At 47.2% G+C, this 23,509-nt stretch overlaps 2 protein-coding genes across 2 annotated transcripts in view; one reads left to right on the top strand and one right to left on the bottom strand.

Annotated features, from left to right (window-relative positions):
• barr (non-SMC condensin I complex subunit H) overlaps positions 1-9,745 on the bottom strand; it is a 31,797-nt gene extending 22,052 nt beyond the window's left edge. Inside the window, exons 1-8 of the mRNA XM_089556687.1 lie at positions 9,589-9,745; positions 9,162-9,350; positions 8,609-8,699; positions 8,435-8,524; positions 8,209-8,338; positions 6,957-7,033; positions 3,095-3,160; positions 1,235-1,400 (exon numbers count right to left, since the gene is read on the bottom strand). Coding sequence (XP_089412813.1) covers positions 1,235-1,400; positions 3,095-3,160; positions 6,957-7,033; positions 8,209-8,338; positions 8,435-8,524; positions 8,609-8,699; positions 9,162-9,343 — 802 coding nt within the window. The 5' untranslated portion in view covers positions 9,344-9,350; positions 9,589-9,745. The remainder of the gene's footprint in view (positions 1-1,234; positions 1,401-3,094; positions 3,161-6,956; positions 7,034-8,208; positions 8,339-8,434; positions 8,525-8,608; positions 8,700-9,161; positions 9,351-9,588) is intronic.
• A 689-nt stretch (positions 9,746-10,434) lies between these two features.
• On the top strand, positions 10,435-12,163 carry LOC149331501 (swi5-dependent recombination DNA repair protein 1 homolog). Its single transcript, XM_089555505.1, has 3 exons — positions 10,435-10,684; positions 11,061-11,171; positions 11,941-12,163. Exons 1-3 carry the CDS (start codon positions 10,625-10,627, stop codon positions 12,118-12,120), a joined length of 351 nt encoding a protein of 116 aa, XP_089411631.1. The 5' UTR covers positions 10,435-10,624; the 3' UTR covers positions 12,121-12,163.
• Positions 12,164-23,509: the final 11,346 nt, after the last annotated feature.

The raw sequence follows: 23,509 nt of genomic DNA, 5'->3' as shown, positions 1-23,509 counted from the left end.
ACGGCAATGAAGCCTTTGATGTGCAATAATAAAATATTCAAACCAAGCGTACCCTGTCTCACCAACTTAACAGAGCTTTCGCTCATATAACTAGGTTCAAGCAACGTTGAACACCTGCCAGTTTTATTTCCTCATTGCTCAAAATGGCTGCAGCGACCTCCACCACCAGTCTCACAAGGTGATAGAAGAACTCAAGTTTTCGATGACATTGGGGCTGCATGGCATACCAGGGGAACTGACAGGGCAAAGACGCAAACCCCCCTTCGCGTTACATTCGTGATCGAGTTATATATGTGTAAATACAGTATACTGACCCTGCTGACGGTCATGATGAGACAATCAGAAAGTGATGATGAGAGAAATTACTAGCACTCTCAACCGCAAGCCAAAACTAATTACTGGTACAGCAGTGAGCGGGTCACAGCTCGTTTCCCTTATTTCTGAGTCTAGGTTTCGATTCTGGTCATGCTACATCGGCACGGTGCAATCAAAACGGAAAAGCTTCCCTTTTAAGTTTCAAGCATGCCGCCGTTCAGATAAACCTGAGGAGGCATGAGAAGAGAGCACGCTGACTCACTGTATCCCGAGGTGACCATGCAGCTAGGTACCCACATCGTCGGAGACGGCCAGAACAAAAGCCCAATGGAAAGCGTAAATGCGCATAGGCCGTAGCACTGACCCGCACTCACTTATTCTCCTATAAAACAAATAGAATCGAACTGGATTTCATCGGTTGCCATTTCAGCCTTGAACGACAAAGCAATGCAGTGATCATACTTTGTATGGTCAAAAACTCCCGCAACCCAGCATTAGCGGCAGCTCGTTTTGCACAGCTTCATCAAAAAGCTTCCATTTTTAGCTGCATGTAGCAGCTTTATTGAAATGGCGCACGCTAGCATGTCTGGCGCAGGTTTCCCACCACAGGGTTAAGAAATTTCCCGATGCATAGGCGTCTCCAACCTGACTGCCACCATATCACTCAATGGGCTGCTTTTTATACCTGGCATTACCAACTGCTCCACCGTGCACAGTGTTACCAGTACCGGAGTACCGGAAGCCCGCGCGCCGTCAGTGATCATGTGCAGATCGCCTTGAAGGCACCAGATAGTCCTAAGAGTGAGCAGTTAAACAACGGTACCACATTCATTTTACAACAACAGAGGATCATGTCACAGTAATCACCGCAAAGAAATGCGCAGAAGGTAAGCCATGTGCCTTCAGAGAGACAACTTGCCTACTGGTGCCTTGGTCCAAGTGTCCTTGATGCTTTCGTGTGTCCTCGGGGTGTCAAGGAACATGAGCTCCGCTCTGTCGCTGAACGAGTGAATGTGGTTCAGGACAAAGCAGTCCGATGTTCCAGTCGTGCTGTGAAGCCGGATGTACTCCTGAAGTGGATCAGCCTAGTAAAGGTGAGAAAAAAAATAACGAAAATGAGAACACCACCTCCAAACAAGATGCATAAAAGGGCACCATTGTCGCACTTATGACACCTCTTCTCGCCCTGTGATATTCGACAAAAGGATGACACTGCATGAAAAGCTGCAAGGCTGCCCAGGGTTTTCCCCACAGTGGGCGGCAGTGGTTTTGTCGCCCACCACTCTGTCTGAACACCCGTGCCTATGACTGTCCTCCTGTAAAACACTCCCACCATCCTCCTTTGCCGAATCACCACGAGATGGCGCCACCTGTGCAATCGCTGAGATAACGGCTAGTTTTGTTTCGTCGTCACCGCAGACGATGCGAATGTCTGACTTTCTTTGATTGATTCAGGCAAGTACCCCAAACAAATTTAGAGTAAAACAATTCTGCCGACCTAATGCAACTTCTGTGCGAAATCTGAGCTCGAACAACTCGTCAGTTTAGCTGACAGAAGCATTCTTCAGCGCGCGTTTATCTGCAGAACACGCTGTACTTCTCCAGCTTCTTAGGGCAGCCCCAACCTACAGAATGTCCCTGCATCCAGACCAATCAGTGTTGTGTGGCGCAGTGTTGAGCCAACGCCAATGCTGCAGAACCAGGAAATGTGCCCTTAAAGGGACACTGAGGAGAAATTGAAGTTGACTTGCATCGACAGAATACCAGCTCCTGATTACAAAAACGCCACTCATACTGACAACAAAGCTCTTGTAACATAGAAAAGAGCAAGAACCAAAATACAGGTATCGCCGCCACAGGCCAAACTCGCAAGTACAAGCGTCATGAGGTCATAGGACAAAACAGTGTTGCTAGAACCAATAGTTCTAGAGTACTGAGCATGGAGGAAAGAAGGAAATGGTATTGAGGGACTCTGGTTTTAGCAACACTAGGACACGAGAAGCCACGAATCACTGAGGAGCAGCAAATGCATGCGCAAATCTTCTTGACGTCACCAGATGGCGCCACGTACCCGACAGCTACGCGCGCTCCTGCAGCGCCGGGACCAATCAGCGCCTGCTCTCAGCGGTATGCGGGCTCGCGGTATTCCGCTAACAGTAAAAAGGTACACGGTATGCTAAAGGTGTCTATTTGCGAGAACTTCGTTGACGACTTCGGGAACGGGATCCATTGTAACGCTGGCAAAACGCCGGTGCAAACGTAAAACGAAGCGACGGCCGCAATAGCCGATAGATGCCTTCAACGTGCGGCCGGCGGTAGCTTTCTTTTCGGCTGCTGCTGCGCCGCACTGCTGGGCCACACTGCTGGCCACCAGAAATCACGGAGTCTGCGTTACGTCATGTGCACGTCACTTAGTCCTGTGTCGTCATAGGAGAATCCCAAGTTTGAATCAGAGCGGCGGGAAAAACTTTTTCAACTTCGAATCCAAATTTCTTAGAAATAAAGGCATCTTTCGCTGCTGGCCAAGTGGCAACAAAGCCATGAAAGGCCGAACTATCGGATTTTGCTATAAAAAAAATATTAATAGAGCTCTCCTCAGTGTCCTTTTAACAGCCATAACTGTAAAATGCCGCCATGCACTTTGTTGATACAAGTGCTGCCAATGCAGAATCTTTTCTGCGGCATACTGCGAACCAGGAGTCACCACAAGAAGGTCGGGTAAGGCATGCCTCATAACGGACAAGTCTTGTGCACTAGGTACCACAGAGGTGACACTTACAGGCCTGGCAGTTTCCACCTTGTCGAGTGTAATGGTCTTCTCGTTCCGCACCAATGTGGAGGCACTCTGAAAAGGAAGCCATGGGTGATTTTCACATCCATGCAACTGAAATGACGGGGTCCATCAGAACAGAGGCCCGGCAAGCACCATACTTTTCAACAAAAACATCGTACTAGCATGTTATGTACACAAAAGATATTCATGGGGAATGCAGGGTTCAAATCGCAAAAAATCTTAAAAGAATCAAAATTTAGAAAACACCAGATCTGGTGTCTGTAAGGTCTTTTTAATCACATCTCAAAATATTTCCTCTGAAAACTGTCCAGAAGTGGCATTCAAAAAAAAAGTTGTAGGGTTTTAACTTAGTTCAACCAAGTAGACGTGGAAAGCGCGAGTTCATTCTTCGCCTCTCCTTTCTGGCACCTGTACGCGCATGCAAACTCATTTATCTTCATCTCACAACCTCTCTCTCCACTCAGTGGCAGCTTGCGCAACGCTCCTCCGAACTAACTCGAGCTTACCTGGGTTATTCCGAGGCTTCACGCAAGATTCTAGTTTGGGTATGACCCCGCTAAGAACTGCTTTCGCACTAAAGAAAAATTCGAGGGGATACTTAAGCTCCACCTTAAGGGTGCAACGTGATAGCATCAATGGGTTAATGCCCCTATATGCAGAATTGGTAATTCTCGACTTAACATTCATGCATCCCTGGGAGCCTTCATACCATTCTTGGTGCAGCGGTCAAGCGATGCGCCACTGCCCTGTGATGGCAGGTGCTGCCGCCGATGGGGCTTGTAAGACCAAGGTTGCTCTTTCCGAGCAGCCTCTCGCAACCAATCGTTAACTTAACCGCTACCTGCCATGGTGGTCAGTTCACTCACTGTCCAGTGGGCAGGTTGTGATAATGCCACAAGGTCACGTGACCCAGGTGGTCGGTCCACCTAGATTGCCAGAGCAGCCGGCTGCTCCGGCCGCTGCAGCTGCGAGGCTTCAAACAGTGGCCAACGCCGCCACAGCACAATTTTTAGAGCGGAAGATCTACTTCACGATCAAAGCTGCAAAAGCCAAATCATCACTGAAGCCTTGACCTTGAATAAATAAAATACTGCCGAAACTACCTATGGTGGCACAAACAGATCAGCTTCAGCGGCAGCTGCGCGAGAACACTAAGCTATCACTGCAGCCGATCACGCCTCGTGTTAAACTGCAATGTGCTCTCACACTGTGCACTGCAAGTCATCTTCGTCAACTTCCATCCGTGTGCACTACTAACAATCGAGTCACATCCTACTGTACGTTATTCCAAAATTGTTTTTTCAAGCTTATTTGTGTTGAGGCTTACTTTTCCCATGAAATTTTAGAATGCTCTGTTCAGAGTACAGGAAGAGCTATTTCAGAAAAAAACTTTTCAAAAACCATATTTCTGAAATCAATGTCAGGTGCTTCATGCTCCACAACTCTGTAAATGGCAATTTGCAAGCCTATTCCATGGTTAAACAAACTATGCAACCTAAAGTGAAGTGACTATCATATAATCTCGTGTAAGGGCCACTCTCGTGTAAGGGCCACACCCATGTATGGGCTGCACCCAATTTTGGACTAGATAAATCAGAAAAATATGCTGTTATACTTTTTTTTTCATTCATGTATAGTCCGCATGTCCAAAATTAAGGCCCGAATTTTTAAAAAAGTGCGACCCTTACACGAGCTTATACTCCATGTAGTTGTTTAGATACAAAGTTTCCCGCCAGATGGCCCCAATACAACAATGCATTAGTGTCTTGTTCAAATGAGTAGGGGTGTGCAAATATTCGATAATTTCGAATATTCGATCGAATAGCACGGTATTCTATATTCGCTTCGAACCGAATTCTCGGTATTCGAAATTTCGAAGTATTCGTCTCGCGCGAATAGTGTTACTGGGACGCTTGCCCGCTTGCTTTATGTGGTTTCGGTTCCGAGTATTGCCGCATAGATGGCTTTTTTTTTATCGCGCTTTCAACGCTCAAGGGTCAGTCGATACGCAAATCACGATCAGGGCGGGGTGCGAACCCAGCGACAAACGAAAGAAAGGTGAGGGTGACGCGCTCTTGCGAAAGATCCTGCGTTCTGGCCGTCTTCGAACCTCCGCACTAAGGCTGCCATAAGCCGCGTCGCTGCCACCGTGTCGAGGCAGACGCAATGAAGGAAGAACACAGCCGACAGTCGTCTAAGCTTCAAAACAAGAAACCTCAGCTGCAGAAAAGGTTATCAGATAGGACAGATGCGATGATAAACACGCAGCCCTACCACGCTATCGCTTCACCCAATCAGGTGACGAATCATGCGTACCGAACATAGGCAACCGTTCTCGGCAGCATTGAAGCAAGCCATCATATTACCGGCGGAGGCGAGAAAAATTCAGCGGCAGCGCATTTAGCGTGTGATAACGCCAAGCTTATTGTGCACCCATGGAGGATTACTGCCGTTAACGCTCAGCATCGGGGAGGAAGAAAAAACTCCATGCTCAGAGCATTCTTGGAAACGCGATGTTAAGTGCTGCTCTGAGGTACTACCGGGGACAATTTTGCCAGGAGGCGCGAGCGGTATGAATGACATTTCACTTGCGGTGCTAGAGTTTTGTACAGCCGCTTCCATTCTTGCTAGTCTGTGAATGTAACCGGAACGATGTTCCGATCCTTCAGCTAGATAAGCGAAGCAACGCTCCGGCAAACAGCAGCCGCGAGCTGCTAGTGAAATGCAAAAAAAAAAAATGCATCGTGCGACACGCCTTGTCAGAGTGACGGCATAGGCCGGGAAGAGCGCCAGTTTGCCGCACTAAACCCAAGAGAGAGAGCAGAGCCGACGTTTCCATACGAGCACCCCTCGGATAGCGAAATAGACGTGCCAATCTCCGGCCGCAAGGTGATGGCGATGCATTTGAGCCATGGGCGGCGCGTCCTGAACGCTCTGACCCCGACAGTACGGCCAACCTATCGGTGCTGTGGGAGCTGTGGATACGTGATGGTGCGATGCTGCCAGTGCTTCTAGGAGGTCCGGTCAGCCTATGTTCCATTTTAACATCTTTGGACGCAGCAGTCCCATCAGCGTAACCGAAAAGAAGGCGCAATGCAAGCCAAGAAGTGAGGATCCTAAACTATAGAAACGCAAGCAACGCAACTGGCAAGTCAGTGCACCGAACGTGATTGCCTACCTCAGTGTTGGACATTGACCCGTTCGACCACTGGTCACCGGTAGTGCAGAATGTCCTTTTTTTTTCATTATTGTGCTCTTGCTGCAGTGTAGTGCAGTTACTCCTATGGTTTCAGTTATTGGTTGTACTACTGGCACCATTCTGTTATACTGTCTTTTTTTGTATTTTATCTCTAATTTCTTATTAGAAAGCAGGCGGTATTTTTTATGTGTTATATAACTCACTTTAGGTGCTCTCTTAAAATTTTGAAACATGGTTTTAAATAAAGCCTCAGTGCAGTATGTAATGGCACCGTGTGTTAGGAAAATAAATGGTTTTGGAAATTCCTACTGTCATTCAGCCTTTTTTTAGTGCCAGAAGTACTATTCGAACTATTCGCTTCGAAATTATTCGAAGAAAATTGCTATTCACTTCGAACCAAAAAACCGCTATTCGCACACCCCTACAAATGAGGCATCATTTTTCTAAAGGTTGCTCCAACTGGTTGCCACACCCTGAGGGCTAGCCACCTTGTTATGATACATGCATTATAAAAACAAATTTGAATCACTAGCAGACTGAAAAGCCACAAGCTCCTCCACCAACCAGTGCAATGCAAGACATTCACAAGGTATGGGCAATTCAACACCTCATGCGCACTCTGCATACGCACACACAGCATCCACTCACGCGGTTCTTTGTTTTCTTTGCAGGTGTTTTGCCGGGTGCTGGTGGCTGGTCAGGATTGTCCTCGTCTCCTTCGTTCCCTAGGAAGAAGCGAGAGTGTCATGGTAGGTAAGGGTAACAAAATGCACTGACAGAGGCTACGTATTCAAGCTACACCCTTACAGAGTGAATGTATGCTCCTCGTCTTCGCGAGCATAAACTCGCAGGTTTATCCGAATGTTCTCCTGGTAGAACATTCCACTAATAACAAAGTGAAGCTGTCCTGCCTCAACAGACTAGCGTATTCCAATCACAGCGAGGGACTACACCCACTTAACAGCTTTGATAAGCTAGAAAAGGTAAAAAAAAAATGAGGTGTAGGTGTCACCACACCAGTGCAATATGAGTACCACCATAAGTTTAGTATGGTATGTAGAATGCAAGATTCCAAAGCTGCACATCGGTTATGTGACTGTAGTGCAGGGCTCCAGATGATCTGCAACCACCAGATAGTCTTTAACATGCGCAGACATTGTACTACACAAAGGCGTGTTTAGCATTTGCCCTGCAAAAAAATCCAGCGACTCCAGCTGAGATTCTATCTCACCACCTAGGGCGCAGAAGCCGAGAGAAGCAACCACCAAGCCACCACGGCAGGCTCACAAAATTAGTACAGATGTTGAAAGTATATTTTAGACTTGTTATTAAGATCATGACTTTGGTAGCTGGATGGATGTACCGGGCGGTAGCTTTCGCCACCTAGCCTATACTTCCCCCATTGTTAATTTATTTTTATTTTCCCTTTCACTCTTACCATGTCTAGTCTGTCTATCCTTTTACCCTCCAAATTCACGCCTCCCTTGATTTCTGCCACCAATCCTCCAACCTCCCCTTCGTCACTGTCACGCTTTTCCCATCCACTCGCCCGTCCTTCCCAGTAAATCCCAGCGCTATCTCTATGGCCGTTGCTGCCCCCTCTGGGAGGGCTGGGCGGAGTTCTGCGCACCTCAGAACCAAGTGCTCTATGGTCGCCGTGAACCACACAACTACAAGTACTGTCAGGCACAGAAGTTTTCAGGATCTGTGATGCGTGGTGGAGCGAAGCAAAACTGCATTGCTGCGCCACATGCCTTCATCAAGCGTGGTGTCGAGGCTTGCAGTCCGCAAATCCCACAAACTTCTGTGGCTGACAGTACACAAATGGATCTCTGAAATACATTCTCTACAGCACCACGTCAAGTATTGTACAAATGATGCAAGGAAGGCTTATATTTACCTTTCAGATCACGCTTCCTCAGTTTTGAAGAGACTCCCAGTTCTCCAGCAATATGCAGCGCTTCGGAATGCACATGGTCCACACGATGCGCGTAGATCTTTGCACTCGCATCCAGTGAACAACCAGCGCTCTGAGAAAAAACAAAACAGAATCAGGCCACCATGATGATGTGAACAGCTGATCTTACATAGCAGTGTTACAAAGGAAACGAACAAAATATTCTAACCTGGAAGTTTGTTGATCCATCTTTCTCTTCCAGGACCTTCTTCAAAAGGTCAATTAAGTGCAGATGGAACGCATTCTTGATCGTAATTTTCTGAAACGAAAAATTCACCGAACTGTTACCAAAGGCAGCTCGGTAGGACCTTCGCTTCCCGATTTTGAAAAAGAGCTCACTCACATTTTCGTTAGATAGACGAATGCAGTTTGAGTAGTGTTCAGCCAGTTGGACATCCGAGAATGTTGGCGGGCCCAGTCCCACCGACTTGCGTCTGGAAATGCACACACATAAACACACACAAAGGCCCGAACGTTCAACTATTATGACCAACGAACATGACCAATGCAATTTTAGTGAGGCAATTGAACTGTTTTATATCCATACAGAGCGCACTTCATATTGTGATGTACCGTAATCCGCACATTCATAATAAGGCTGCATTTATCTTAGCGTGGAGTGCAAATAGGGCTCTAAAATTAAGTTCTTCCGTTCACAATGTGCTGCAGAAAGTTGATCGCAGCTGGTGCCAGACATTTCTAAAGACCTTCAATGCATCCTCCCCGCCCCCCTGTCACGCCCCCTCCGTCTGTAACACTCTCAACAGAGGCTGAAAACTTTCGCGCTCAATGTTAACGCTTCTTCAGTCCATGACTTCTGCCGACAATTAAGACAGCCAAAACGCACACTCGACCCAGTAACCGAAACAAGACATGCGGTTCAAAAGGCAACCTACTTCCTTCCCGGAGTTCCGGGAGATTCCATATGCTGCGCATGAAGTTCTTGCAGCAGCTCCTGCTGACGGCTCTGTCTTTCGGCATTGTCGTCATTTGGCTCTTCCAACGCCGAATCCCCATAGAAACTGGCCCGCGCGTTCCTTGTCTGTCTCCGCGGCGGAGTCTTCTCCACCTCGGGCATTTTGGCGCTGGAAGGCACGAAACCACTCTCGTCTTCGTTTCCGGCTTTCATATCTAATTTGTCTGTAGCCCGTAAATATGTTGAAGCAGAGCAACTAACGGCCGCAGAGTTCGCAGGCACACTTCCCGAGTGAACTACGCATGCGAGCACACAGTAACAGGGACTGACACTGTATCTCGCCGGCGAAAGTTGGACACGAAGAAAGCACACAAAATTGTATTCGCCGCCAGCTTGACGTTACTTACTTGCAGAAGACCGCCAATGCTGTTCGCTAGCGTCGGATATGTTCCATTCAACAAAAACCGCCGTCCGCAATGGGTCCGTCCGAGACCGCCTCACACACTCGCGCCTTTTTGAACAAAGAGCGCTTTGCGACAAAACAAGAGTAACAAGCGCAAAATGCTTACCAAAAGAAGTGGTGAACTAATGTAAAAAATATTCAAGAAGTGTTCAAAAGTTAAGAGACTAAGATAGCTTTAAAAAAACAACAACTTTAATTCCCTTTGCACAGAACTACTTTTCCTCTCGCAGTGGTAATGATGCGCTCCAGCAATGGCTTCGTTAGCTTCGCCTCGTTATTCGAACAAAATCAACCGAGTGATTACAGAAAGGTTAGTCACTTCTTTTTTATGTTGGGCCGATGACAGGTATTATTTTATCATTAAGAATAGGCTATAATGGGCTTACTTCGTAATACGCAAGTTTCACTCTTTCTCATTAGCCTAGTTTGCTTCTTCAGTGCATGCTTTCATTCTTCAATTCCTCAATCGTTTTTTGTTTCTCTTGATATTATTTCATGAAAACTAGTTATGCTTTTATGTCGATTTTATTGGTCCAATAAATTTAATAATTAAACTCGTATATAAAACAATGATGATGATATCTTCCGTTATTCACGCGTTGTTGCGACATCTTTTGAGAAAGTTACGTTCTAATTACCGAAAACATTCTATTTTGTATTTGTTTTATAACTATACTATCATTCATAGAGTGCGCATATGTTTAAGTGGTTTCAGTTAAAGACTGAAAAATCTGAGTGCTCTTACTTGGTGTGATTTGCGAACTCCGAGCGCTCTGAGCTCCAAGCATCATCATTAGCATCAAACACGGCGGGCAACCCAAAATGCAACTGCAACGTGCGCTTCACGTCCGATAAGCGTAACTGGGATTAGCCGTTATTGTTCAGCACGATTTATTCATAAAAGACATTCTAATAACAGCGAATTTAATATGTGTTCACAGTAATACGCGCTCTGCCGAAGCTTTCGTGACTGTTCGAGCATGGATAAGACGCCGACACAGGAACCAAGCGTGCCTCGGCCAGAAACTTCAGAAGATATGGTAAACACTTATCAATATCTACTCATAGTGAGGCTTTGCTTGATCTGATATCTACAGAAATGAACGCTGCTCGTTATACGCGTTCCACGTTGCCGTGTGGCAACCCGAAAGTCGTCGTCTTTGCACAGTTGCTTCGGCTAATCGATACCACGGATGCTAGCCCGCATTCTGCCCGTTTTGTGCAATTACGTCGAAGACGTCTGTTAGTCCCTCAAGGTATTTGTGTGCAGCGTTCAGCACTACGGAAGCATTTTAGATGTACACCTGCAATAAGCGAGCTGCTCTGATACACCTAAGAGAACATTTTAAAAAGACATTGTATTGCCCCACGATAAGTTGATAAGTTGTCTCCTTTCTTCTGATTCTTCTGATGCAGAAAAACGAAGTAGCCTTGCTTCGGAAAGCCATAGCGGACGTGCAGCAAGAAGTGACCCGCAAAGAAGGCATCCTAAGACAATTGAACATAGTGAAAGCTCATCGTAAAAAGGTAAGGCTTTGTCAGGCTCTCTTTTCCTCAACGAAGTAATGAATTCTGCCGATAATCTATGCACTTTACATAGTAACCCCTCTGTAGATGAATCTATATGAGATCAAAATAACATTCGGTCTAGCATGATTAAGTCTTATTTTCCTTTGCTGCTAAGGCACCATCACTGGAGATGTTAGCCTGTTAATCTTCTGGGCAGGCTATTCCAGATGAGGTCGATGGCCCTATTAAACCATGCCAGACACAGCAGTGGACTAAGCAACTGGTAGAGTTTGAAGTCCCAGTCTGATAACAAAGACGGGAAAGAAAGCACTGCAGTGCATTGTTATTAGCTGCTAGGCAGGCTAGCTGTGCTTGTTGATAAGACATTGTTTACCATTGTCAAGAATCATGCAGACAGTGAGACAGAGGACTGAACTTTCATTGTGCACTTGCTTCCAACAGACTCTGTACTAGAGAGCATGCGTGCCCTATCTCGGGTAACATCCAAACAGCCAAAGACACTCTACAAGTGTTTATGTGGACTAGTCCATGTGTTTGATACGCAATACCAAAATGTCCCGGTGCTAGTAACAGTCACGTCCTGGACCTTCCTGTCACTTTATTTTTGTGCTTCTATTACAAATGATGACTCTTGAATGACCTGAACCTCCAGCTCCCACTTTTAGTGCACATTCTATTCAGCTAATAACTCTGAGTACAAAAACCATGTTGTACCACATCCGCTATGCATTTAAACTGAGTGCCGCAATGCGCCTTTACTGTGTAGAATGAAGAGGAGCCCATTGACGACCTGATTGACCAGTGGCGCTCGGCAGCTCAGCAGGCCATTTTGGATTTCCAACAAAGTATGCCTGAACCAAAGCCTGGCCTGAAGGATATCCTCTCCCAATTTCAAATCGAACATTCTGCAATTGGCTACAATGAGGATGAAGACTGCTTTGTATAGGTTGGCTGTTGTCATAAGCTGAAATAAACCATTTTTGTTGTAAGGTGTGCGTATTGGTAGTTTTCCCTGCTAGCAGTCCAGTCACATACTATCTGAATTAAGTAGTGATTGATGGCTCAAATAACTCACTGCCATACAAGTAATCTTGAGTTTTCAAGTACTGTGGCATGAAACCTGCAGCATTAAAACATGAGGCCGTGTGAAATGATATTTGAATGCATGCAAGAAAAAGCGACGGTGACACATGCTGCAAACTGTTTTGCAATTTGGGAACTTCAGCTTACCACCATATATCACATGTCAGAGGTGTGTTGTTCATGTAGTGCTGTTAGCATGCATTCCGATTAGGATGACCATGGTGGAATCATGACTATTATTTGTGTCATGTCAAGATTTCCCACACAATAAGATCAACCTTACTTTTCCAGTAAACGTGATCTTCTGCTCTAAAAGCTTGAATGTCGCACAAAGTGCAATGTGGCACCTTTACAATTAGAAACTTTTGTGACTTTGACGACATGTACAGAACACATTTTACTATGATTTCATTTTTTGTCATATATGCGTACGTACTGAACATTTTGGAACATGTAATTGAGAGACGAATTGGCTTACAGGCTATGATTTGTGCTATGCTTCAGCTAACCTACTGAGTTAAATGCAGTAGATATTCCCTTCGTGCAACAAGGTGTCTTTTGTTACAGTACTCTCGCAGGAGTTCCTGTAGAAGTCCATATATTCTTAGGCTTTTTCTTCGTCTACTACTCCTTCCCCTCTTTTTTCCTTTCCAAGTTTACCGTGATAACATGGATAACACATCCTGCTACCTACATAGTGTGGATTCCAGCTTCATTTGTACACCAGGTTAACCGGTGAGGTTAGAGTAGAAGTGTTTGCTTCGAAGAGGAATACTTGCTCAGTTAGACCACCAATGTATTCATTGTGCCTGATGATGCCTACCTTGAAATCATCCAGCGGAATGGTCTAACTCTGACTGCAACTTATGCCACACAGTTGATCTGGAGAGTGGCGACACTCTCAGGCTAGCGTGCGATACTGATGAGCCACGGCAGAACTGGGGGAATCATAGCGAGTGCAGTTGTGCGGCTACATCCGTCAGGTGGTTCACACCAATGCTGAAAATGGTGGAGAGGTTGAGGGGGGGAGAACACCTGTGCTTATCGCACAGCACACTCAACTGAGCTTTATCAACACACTCCCTGCAGCTACCAGGACCAGGAGCTGCTGGAACCAGCATGATATCCTCCCAGTCAGAAATTTCCACCATGGCAGAGCATTTGATGAATAAAAAATTGGCTGTGGCTTAACTCAGTTATGCCTGGATGTGCATAGTGAGAGGTACGGTTAATCTTATTGTTTAGCTTGGTTATCTCTACGGTTACATCTTTATTGTTTAGCTTGGTACGTCTCAGTGTTTAGGTTTTGTTGTTACCTATCGGTAGGTTATGTTTACTTTAAGGACTAGACATTTTTAAAGTGTAACGCATTTATTATCAAAGCCTTCATCTTGTTGTTTCTCAACTCCCTCAAAGACGCCCGGCCCGATGGTCGGTGAAGTAGCAAGCAGCCATCTCAATGGCTCCGACACAGTCCTTTGATGGGAAGCTTTGTTCTTGCTTTTTTCCCCCTTTTTGTTTGTTTGTTTGTTCTTGTTTTTGTTTGCTCGTTCTTCCTCCGTCTCGGCTCGTTGCCTGCTCTTGGTTTCGTTCCGACGACGAAGCCTGGCTTCTTTCAGTCTCTCCGACCCACTTTCCATATCTGCCGACGAATCCCACTGAGCCGGCTCCTCCTCTGTTGTTGCAACGCGTTTCACCGGCTGCTCCTCTGACGTCATGCCAGATGGAGCAGCGCTGCCAGCTGCGGCGGTTGCTAGGCAACGACTCAGCTCGCGGTACGGCCACAGCGAAACGGCGAGAGTACGGCCAATGTAGCTCTCGCTACAAAAATGGCAGTGCGTTTACTAAGACCCTGACTCACCTAGCGAAGTTAAACTCTGCCACTAACAACCGGGACAGTCCACTCAACGTTGAGCACCAGGGGAGGAAATATCTCCCCACTCCGACCTAGTGCGGAGAGCAGTGCAGCGGGGGCTGAGTCTGAAGCGCGATCGTGACAGAGTCGCAACCCGCTGCTGAGTGCCCAGCGGCGTCACCTCCCTAGAAGCCCAGGAACTGCCCTCTGCCACCGGAAATTCCCACCACACGTTCTGTGACGTGACACGTTCGAATCACGTGACTAGCTGCGCCTCGCCCCAGCTGCGTATGTAGAGCCGACGGCACTCTCGCAACTGCCGGAAATCGCGTGACGCGCCGTTCGCTGTACAAAACCCAATGGACTCTGGAAATCTCATGGACATCCCGCGGACGTCCTAAACGTCCACAGGACCTCCAAGGGAGTTTCAGTGCCCAGTGGGAAGCGTATGGCGTGTGCTTACCTTCACACAAAGCCATGCAAGAACAACGTGCCGGAACTAGTGATTCGACGATGTATCGTCGCCGTCCAAGCCAAACCACTGATACGCAATAAAGTTTAAAAGTTAAACCAAGTCTAACCATGCTTAACAGAGCTTTCGCTCGTCTTACTAGGTTCAGCCGAGTTGAACCACAGCAAATTTGACGCTATAGTCTTTTCGCGTCCGCCTTTCACGCAATGCACAGACAGGGGAGAGAACGCAGTTATGCAAAGGAGAGCGTTCAAGCCGTTGCCATGAAGGCAATGAAGTATCTGGGAACCGGCGGCCGTCACGTCGAGATTAAAACATGCTACTCTATGGTGGACATTGTGTCAGTGTATCAGCATAGGTCTTGAGATAAGTACAAAATCAGGTGACGAGTGCACAAGACCACTGCGATAACAAGTGCATTGTAATGTATGCATTGCATATCGGTGATACGTTTGTGAACTGTACCGGCGTTGTGTACTGCGGTGCCCTCATTTTCTTTATTTATTTCCTTTTGTGAGATGTACTCTATCGCGCCTCCGCTCCTGTTTAGGAAGGCGGTAGCCTTTTTTTGGAATAAACAAATTATTGTTTTCCCCGTTTTATCTGAGCGAAGCTGATCCGTTCGCGCCGCCCGCATAGAAGTTGATGAAGACTACGATACCCAAACCCAGCGGGAGAGAAGCATGAGGACATCATTATCATCATCATTGACAACCAGTTCTTATGCTAGGACCAATGGTAATGTTTGCTCCGCCATTCAAAATTTTCTTCTAGAATCAAAACCGCTCCCACCATGATCTTTCATTATACCCTTTTATTCATTTATTTCGGACTTCTCTTTTTCGCTATTCCTATTTCTGTTTTGCTTTTGCTTTTGTTCTTCACCTCTCGAAAATTTAAACTTATTTGGCCCCATTACCACCCTCAACCATCTCTGTCACAGAAACAGAATTGCTCAAATTTAGGATATCATCTCAATCCTATTTCTGTCGCATGTAATCTAGGAAACTGGTAGTCACCGTCTGGTCATGGCCAATGCCCCTTGTGGGTAGGCGCCATTTGTTTGAGGCCAACTACAACGAGTTTAGCGCCCGGGGTGCTGCGCTGCGATGATGGCGCTGTGTTCTAATGGACTGGCCAGCGATGCTAATCTGTTCACGCCGGCCTGGGAGAAATTTTATAATTTCTTTCTTGATGATGCTGGCACTGCCGATGACGTCACTAGGTCACGTGGGTTTTCGACTGTTTGGCGTGGACAACGCCGAGGATGGTAGGAGTTCTATGGGCGCGGGTTTACCCTTGCATTCCCAAAGTATATGTTCCTGTCTAGCAATTTCCTGTGTAGCGTTTCGATGGAGGCGAAACGCAAAAGACGCCCGTGTGTTGTGTGATGTCAGATCCCCTGGTGGTCGAAATTATTCCGGAGCTCTCCACTACAACACCTGTTTTTCTCTGCTTTCACTCCCGGCTCCTTTAACCCAGCCCTCACGGCGAGATTGAGGTGTCCGCCGAGATATGTGAGACAGTTACTGCGCAATTTCCTTCCCTCGAAAACCAATTTTTCTTCCAGTTCTCTTCTATACACCGTCAGCTGCCGCCGGCGGAGCTCTGGATACGGATATCGACCAACCAGCTCCTGCAAATTCTTACACCTCACGAAACTCTAGACAACGCGGCCGACTACAAACAGACACTCGTAACTAAAGTCCACCAGTAGTACCCCTCACTCTACAAACCCAGCACTGTGAAGAAATAGCGCCAGCTCCTGACATGGTGTGGGCATGCCACTTCAATCCTGCCATAGACAGACTTGCGAATCCCAATTTGGAGCAGTGTGAGGCCATTCTGCACAGCGAGGACCCCAACCAGCAACGACGACTGGTTCGCAGGGCCCACGCTGCGGCGCAGGCCAGTGGGCTGCCGGAGTATAGGCGGACCACCCACGGTTCCGCTAATTGCCATTGTTTAAATAAAGTTTTCAATCAACCAATCAATCAATCCTGGAATTCCTGTGAGGTATGATAGTGCGTGGGGCCTCCTTTGCACCAAAGACTGCAACCTGGGCATTTTGTGGGACTAATCTTGTTCAAATTGTGGAGATGCGGAAATGTGTTAGCACGCCCTAAAAGTCAGACAGTTACTGACCCTTTAATTTCCTCAAAACATTTTTTTATTATTTTTATGGGCTGAAGGATAGAATGTTACAAGAAAGAGAGAAAGAGGTACCGTAGTTGAAGACTCGGGAATAATTTCGACTACCTAGCCATTTCGGGGCTAGGTATACGTATCCGAAATCAAAGCTGCATCTAGCGCCTCAAGAACGAAGCACGGAGCACTCCTTCTGGAGATGTATTGCTGTTGGCATCATTTGTCTCGCATTTTCACGGAGATTGACGCTGTAGTAAAAGTAAGCAGAAGGTTTGGTTTGGTTTATGGGGGTTTAACGTCCCAAAGCGACTCAGGCTATGAGAGACGCCGTAGTGGAGGACCCCGGATAATTTCGATCACCTGGGGTTCTTTAACATGCACTGGCATCGCACAGCACACGGCCCTCTAGAATTTCGCCTTCATCGAAATTCGACCGTCGCGGCCGGGATGGAACCCGCGTCTTTCGGGTCAGCAGCCGAGCACCACAACCACTGAGCCACCGCGGCGGCTGTAAGCAGAAGGGTAAGCGAAGGGTAGATATTGTTGATGAAGCTAAGGTATTAAATATATTTTTAATTTATATTTCACTACTCATTTGTTTTCTTTTCCTGTCATTTTTTTTTGGTGGTGGGGGGGGGGGGGGGGGCTTCCTAAGCTCGTAAACCCAAAATATACGGACATAATTACGCGAGAAACGGCTTCGCTACGCCACATTTTTTACACGTGGGATTTTGATGCCACAAAGGCTGGACGGTTTGAACCTGTGGCCAATGATCGATGATAAGAGATCTATTTTAGATAATATTCCGCTTATCTTTTTGCATACGTTCATCCACTAATAAGTTCGATGTAATGCTGACGTCGATATATCTCGCGGCGATAAGACATCATCATAAATTATTCGTTTGATGAACTGCAAAATAGGAATTTGTGACATCGCACAAAGCACCACGTGGAGATCAGTGTAGAAAGCGAAAGTCGGGTAGGTGGCTGCCCTGTCCAGCTCTGGGCTCGAGGCCCAAAAGGCCGTCGCAGCACAATCACGGACAGTGGCTGCAGCCGCTGGAGTGCCAGATTATGGACCTCACCCACACATCCCCCTCCCAAATCTCCAATAAACTTTTTCATTCATTCATTAATTCATTCATTCATTCATTGAAATGGTTGGGATCAACCTTTAGGTGACAATGCGGATGCTGTCAAACCGTAACCAGTGCAGGTGTGCAGTGAGAAATTTATTTTTTTTTTCACTGACCCCTTTCTCCTACGAACAGCGTCATAATGCGCGCCACCTGAAGCTACCCGGCATATCCTCTACTTCCAGGATCAGCTTCGTATCCAATGCATGACTGCGTCACCAGGTCACTGACAACCGATCACTCAATCGAATGCGTCATGCTTATTGTTGAGTGCCATAAGCACCCCCCACCCACCCTTCCCAGTTCCAGATGGCTCGCGGGCTTCAAGCTTACGTTGACGCGAACACTGAAGATAATGTTTTGCACACCAGTCTTGTTTGTACAGCTCTCCGTGATGTGCGCCAGTTCGTCTGTGCTCGCATAGCTTGTAGCCGTTTCAGAATGTTTACCCACAGTGCTGCATCACCGCCCGACTTCTGCATACAGAAACCACGCAATTCGGTCGCTGCGCCTCGTGGCGATTTCCCCGGTCATTGTTGCTGATGTGTGCTCCTTGTTAAAATCATTTCCGTGCCCTATACGCGTTGAGTGCGCTCGACGCGTAACGCCAAACCTCACTGGAGCTGGTGATGCCTCTCATCCACTGGTTATGACACACCCGCTACCTATGTTGAAGCTTCCCGAAGGAGACACAGACCTTCTACAAAAAATTGACATAAGCTCAGATAGCCCGCTGAGATAAATTATGTAAGCAGAATGTGCTTTTAGCATGGTGGCTTTACATTTCGTGCTTTTACATTTGATTCTTTCCGATTTGATGATTTTCCATTTAATGTTTTTCCTTTTTGCTGCATCCCATTCCCTGAAAGTACCACCATTATTTTAGCTTTACTTTCACTGTCTTTATGGCTCACTAATTCTTTTTTCTTTTCTATTTGTTTCATTAGTGAACGCGAGTGCATACCATGGCGCCATCTCTCGGCAGCGCATGCGTGACGCTGAAAGGGAGATCATGTGTGTTGCTCTCCTGCTTTTCAGTGCGTCTCAGTCCTTTCAGTTTTCGCGTTTATGACTTTGTGATTCTATTTACAGTCCATATGAGGCATATTAGATCGACTTTCTCCGCAACGCAGCCCCCCTCCAAGAGAACGAGCTGTCGCAGAATGACACGCAGGTTTTATCCGTCGCTAAAACGGCGCAGCGATCAACATACCCCAGCCGTGAGTCAGCGCATGCATTGCCGCTTGGCTGGCTTCCGCCCAACCTGGTACGTGGCCGACCGTAGGCCGCCAATCGGCCGATGACCCATGGCCGACCAGAAAACGACGTTTGTCCAATTGCTAGGCAGTCGGCCGATGCAGTCTGGGCAGGGCGGCCTAGTTGTTGCTGCTAACGAAAGAAGAATGAAGAGGAAGGCCACTGTCATTGCGGAGTGCAGGAGAGAAGAGCGGTGAAAGAGATACGAAATGAAAGATTGAAAGAACAGACGCGCGTCGCACTAGCCGCATCCAACGAAGCGACGACGACTACTTCAGCAGCAGATCAAACCCCGCTTCCAGGAGGCTTGAAAGTAAAAACCACACAAGCCATATCAAGAGGTTGTGGAGACAAGCGGAAGCCAGGAGGCCCTTTCACGAGCAATTCTGGGACATCCCGTTCGGTTGCAGTTTATGTGTACTTCATGGCCATTGAGGCACCCTATACTTCATTCCAGCTGCGCGCCATCTGTCGGTGAATTTCGCGTTAACTGCTATAAGTAACCACGCGCTGAATTGTCTTGGCCATTCTTCCTGCGGCCCTTCTTTTAACGCTGTTCTGCATGATATGATGTGCATGCGAGCGAGCAGAGACAAGACAAAAGTCAAGGCTGCCAATGGATAAGAGAACTTCCGATCCTATGCGATGAAGCTTGCGCAATTCAGTGCACAGGAAACTAGGGCCCCGACAAGTCGAGATTAAAACACGCTACTCTATGGCGGACATTGTATCAATGTATCAGCATGGGTCTTCAGATAAGCATAAATCAGGTGACAAATGCATAGCGCCACTGCGATAACAAGTGCATTGTGACATACGTACTGTATACCGGCGGTGCTGTATTGCGAAATGAACAGGTTCTGTGTGTTGTGGAGCTTTTTACGCACGAGCGTATACAGCTCGTTCGGTCGAAAGCCGTCGGCGTCGTAGTTGTGGGCACCGCGCGTCGGAAAAAAAGCGTATCATGCCAACCGTGTTTTTTTATTTCTTTTCCTTTAGAAGATGCACTCACTCGTCTCTCACTCCTGTTTAAAGCAGTACAATAAAGCCGGTATAGTCTTCCTTTGAATTAAAAAAAAAATCATTATCTGTGAGCGCTGTGAAGCTTCAGAGATCACCTCATTCGAAACTAGATAAATTTCATGGGCGTATCTGTAGCGTGTTTACGCTACTTGACCCTTGGGAAGTGCAGCGCAGGAATTCTCACTGCGCGATCCGCCAGTAGGAACAGTTTCTCGCGAATCTACGTCGGCCATGCGTGAGAACTGAGGAAGGACCTCGCGAGAAATGAACTGCTCGTCTTTGGTATGTTGCGCAGGGCAGGTCGCTACTATCAAGGTAAAGCAACGAATTTCCAAATTAAAGTAAATTCAAAAGCAATTGTACGGAAGCATATGCGATGGTAAGCATGATTCGCTGGCTTCCATAACTGCCGAGCTGTACACACTACTGACTCTCCGCTGAGCGAATCGTCCCTGTTGGGATATAGCGTTCGTGCTATTATCTTGGCGGACATCGTTTCAGGGTCCCTTATTTTTTAGGGAACGGCGGTAAACTTCGGTTTTAGCCTCCGTTGTACACGGCTCCTTGACGATCTCTGTGAGTCAATGCAGAAGCGCCTGCTTGACGAAAGCCCCCTCGCGTGCTCAAGACGAAACAGACATCAGGAGCTATAGCTCCTGATGTCCGTTGCGTCTTGAGCACGCGAGGCACTTGTATTAAATAAGGAGGTTATTTTGATCATGTTCCACTTTCTTCGCCATTTGGCGTCTTTTCAGCTAGTCAAAATGCACGGGAAAAAATTATGGAATAGAATTTATCGAATAACAAAAATAGTTTTGTTCGCACTGTTGTTTATGGGATGTGTGGCGGTTGGGAAGACATTGTTACTGTCGTGTAGGCAACATTACATCTTGTTGAGGATCTATCCTTCTGCGTATAGATAGATCCACGGCGCCTGTATGCTTTCTTTGGGATGCTTGTTTTTCTAAGGTGCATTCAGACAATATTAATACACGTCTGGTAGTCCGTGTCGAAGGCGCACATCATCAACATATAATCGTTAAACTGCACCATCATTGTTGCCTTCACAAAAAAAAAAAGGCGTGAAATAGGTTTCTATACTAACGGAAAGATGCAGTAACAAACTCAACCGCGCTCGAGGGAAGAAATGAAGGGAAGGAGTGAAAGAAGGGAGAGAGAAAGAGCAGCCTCAAATCTTGGAGGCTATGGTAAGAGGAACCGTAGTGGAGGGCTCCGGATTTTAAAGGGATACTGAGGCGGTTTTCGAATCAGCTAACCTTCTAGGGTTTTGAAGTAGTGTCATTGCTGATCACGTCTGTGAAATTATTTTTCCGATTTTGGCTAAAACAGTGGCGCAATCACCAATTAAAAATGCGATGTTTAAATTTCCCGCGCCCCGCGCGAGCGCCGGAGAGGGGAACAGCGGAGAAGGAAACCTCGTCCATGTCGGCCAGCGTGACGTCATGTTGAGGACCCGGGGATGCTTCGGCGCACCCGAGCGCGCTTTCAGCGCGCGTTGTTTCTCGTGCTGCATGCGTTGTTCCTCGTACTGCGTGCGTTGTGACGTACAAAGTGTGTCAGCCAACCTTGAGAATCAGATTAAACAGGTACTACTCTGCGTTCGTGTCCACGAACAACTACGGCCGCGACTGTGTCGTCTTCCACTGTTTTCCGCAAGATCACAAGCTCGCAGCGCAACCGCTCGCTGCTGTGACGAAGAATTCAAGTCGACTAAAGCAATCTTACTCTGCTCGAAACACTTTCGTAAGAGCGGCTACAGGCAGAGCTTGTCCTAGTGTGATCTCTGGAGATTTCTGTCGAAAAGACGCGGCTGAACCATGACACAGTTCCATTGATTTCCTCGCGCATAACAGGCGTGTCACCATTCCGAAGAAGCGCCTCTTTTAAAAGTAGAAACATGCTCACTTAGCCCCTGAAGAAACCTTATAGAGGCTTAAGCATGCGTCGCTCTCCTCAGCTTAGGTGCGGCCAGACCGCCTGAGACGTCCTCAGTAAGGCTCGGTTAGTGATTTTATACTCGGTTCGACGTGTCCAAGCAAACAAGCAAGCAAGCAAGCAAGCAGAGCAAAGCACCATAAAGCAAAGCAAAGCAAGCAAGCATCGAAGCTCTTCATATGCGGCATCTCGTTTAATCCTAGCTAAGCAATTAAAATGAAAGCGTTCGACGTTGATTTCGGATGCAAATTTATGACAGAAATGAATGCCAACCGAGTTTTTGCAAAAAAACACCGCAACCTTACTTGGTTTCTTCATCAAGTTATGGCAGCGGGCGAGTTGCAGCTAGCTTGGCTTTTAAACACACATATAGTTGGCAACTACTTCACTGAACCTAAACTGCAAATCTAGGAAGGGCGAACGTTTCCGAGGCAGCCATTAATATTTTCTGGCATCTGCTGAACGCGCCAGGAGTGAAGCGTATTTGTGCGCGTATTTGGCTTGGTTTCCAGCGAACCATGATTGCGTCACTATCTTGTGGTCACATGCCTCGCAGTGCTTGGCCACTGCGCTTCGCTAATTTTGACACCAACTTTGTGCTCCTTCACCGTTTCCTTGAAATACTTTCTTGCCCCAACCTGCAACGCCGGGTACTGAGAACGGGATTTTTGGACACAGTGATTTGGGCCTTTTCTTTAGGATGACGCTCTTCCGGGCGAGCCAGGAGGTGTCCGGTGGTGGTAATTGACTTGAGTATTGTTCGCACCCCTTCCTTTCCGAGAATACGAGCCGAGGTTGTGCTGGCACCTTTTACGCATGGTCTGCATCGCGTCTTTGACGTTGGCGTATGCTTGTGCTAGGCATAGAATTTTTTGCTTGTGTCTTTTTTGGTTTCAGGCGATACGTGGAATGAGCAAACTGTAGTATCCTTTTCTTCGGTGGTCAGTAAAAAAAAATAGTCGCCGTATTCGCTTTTACAACGACGCGGAAAGCTGCGATCTGCCCTCAACGCAGCGCCGGATCCGCATCGGCAGCTTCTCCAGTCCTCAAAGTGACGTCACGACCTCTCTTGACCAATCACGGGCGGCGGCGCGCCGCGCGGCGTGCCCCGCGGCACAGGCCGCATATTTCGGCTAAAAAAGGCAATTCGCGCTTGTTTTTGCCTTATTTGGATGCGATATTCCAGTATACAGCATGAAAAACTATAGGATGCCGCTGCCAGCCCAATTTTCAGAAAAAGTGCTTCAGTCTCCCTTTAACGAGTGCTGGCTGACATTAGCTGACATCGCACAGAAACGCGGCCGATTAGGGCGAGGTTTGATCCCGCATCCTCGTGTTGGTAAATCGGTTTTTGAGGAAAAGAAATGGCGCAGTATCTGTCTCACGTCTCGGCGGACACCTG

Source organism: Amblyomma mixtum, chromosome 8 (genome assembly GCF_055824585.1).
Source record: "Amblyomma mixtum isolate Tamu chromosome 8, ASM5582458v1, whole genome shotgun sequence".
Lineage (NCBI taxonomy): Eukaryota > Metazoa > Arthropoda > Arachnida > Ixodida > Ixodidae > Amblyomma > Amblyomma mixtum.
Note: the sequence above shows the minus strand (reverse complement) of the source record. Positions and strands in the feature narration are given on the sequence as shown.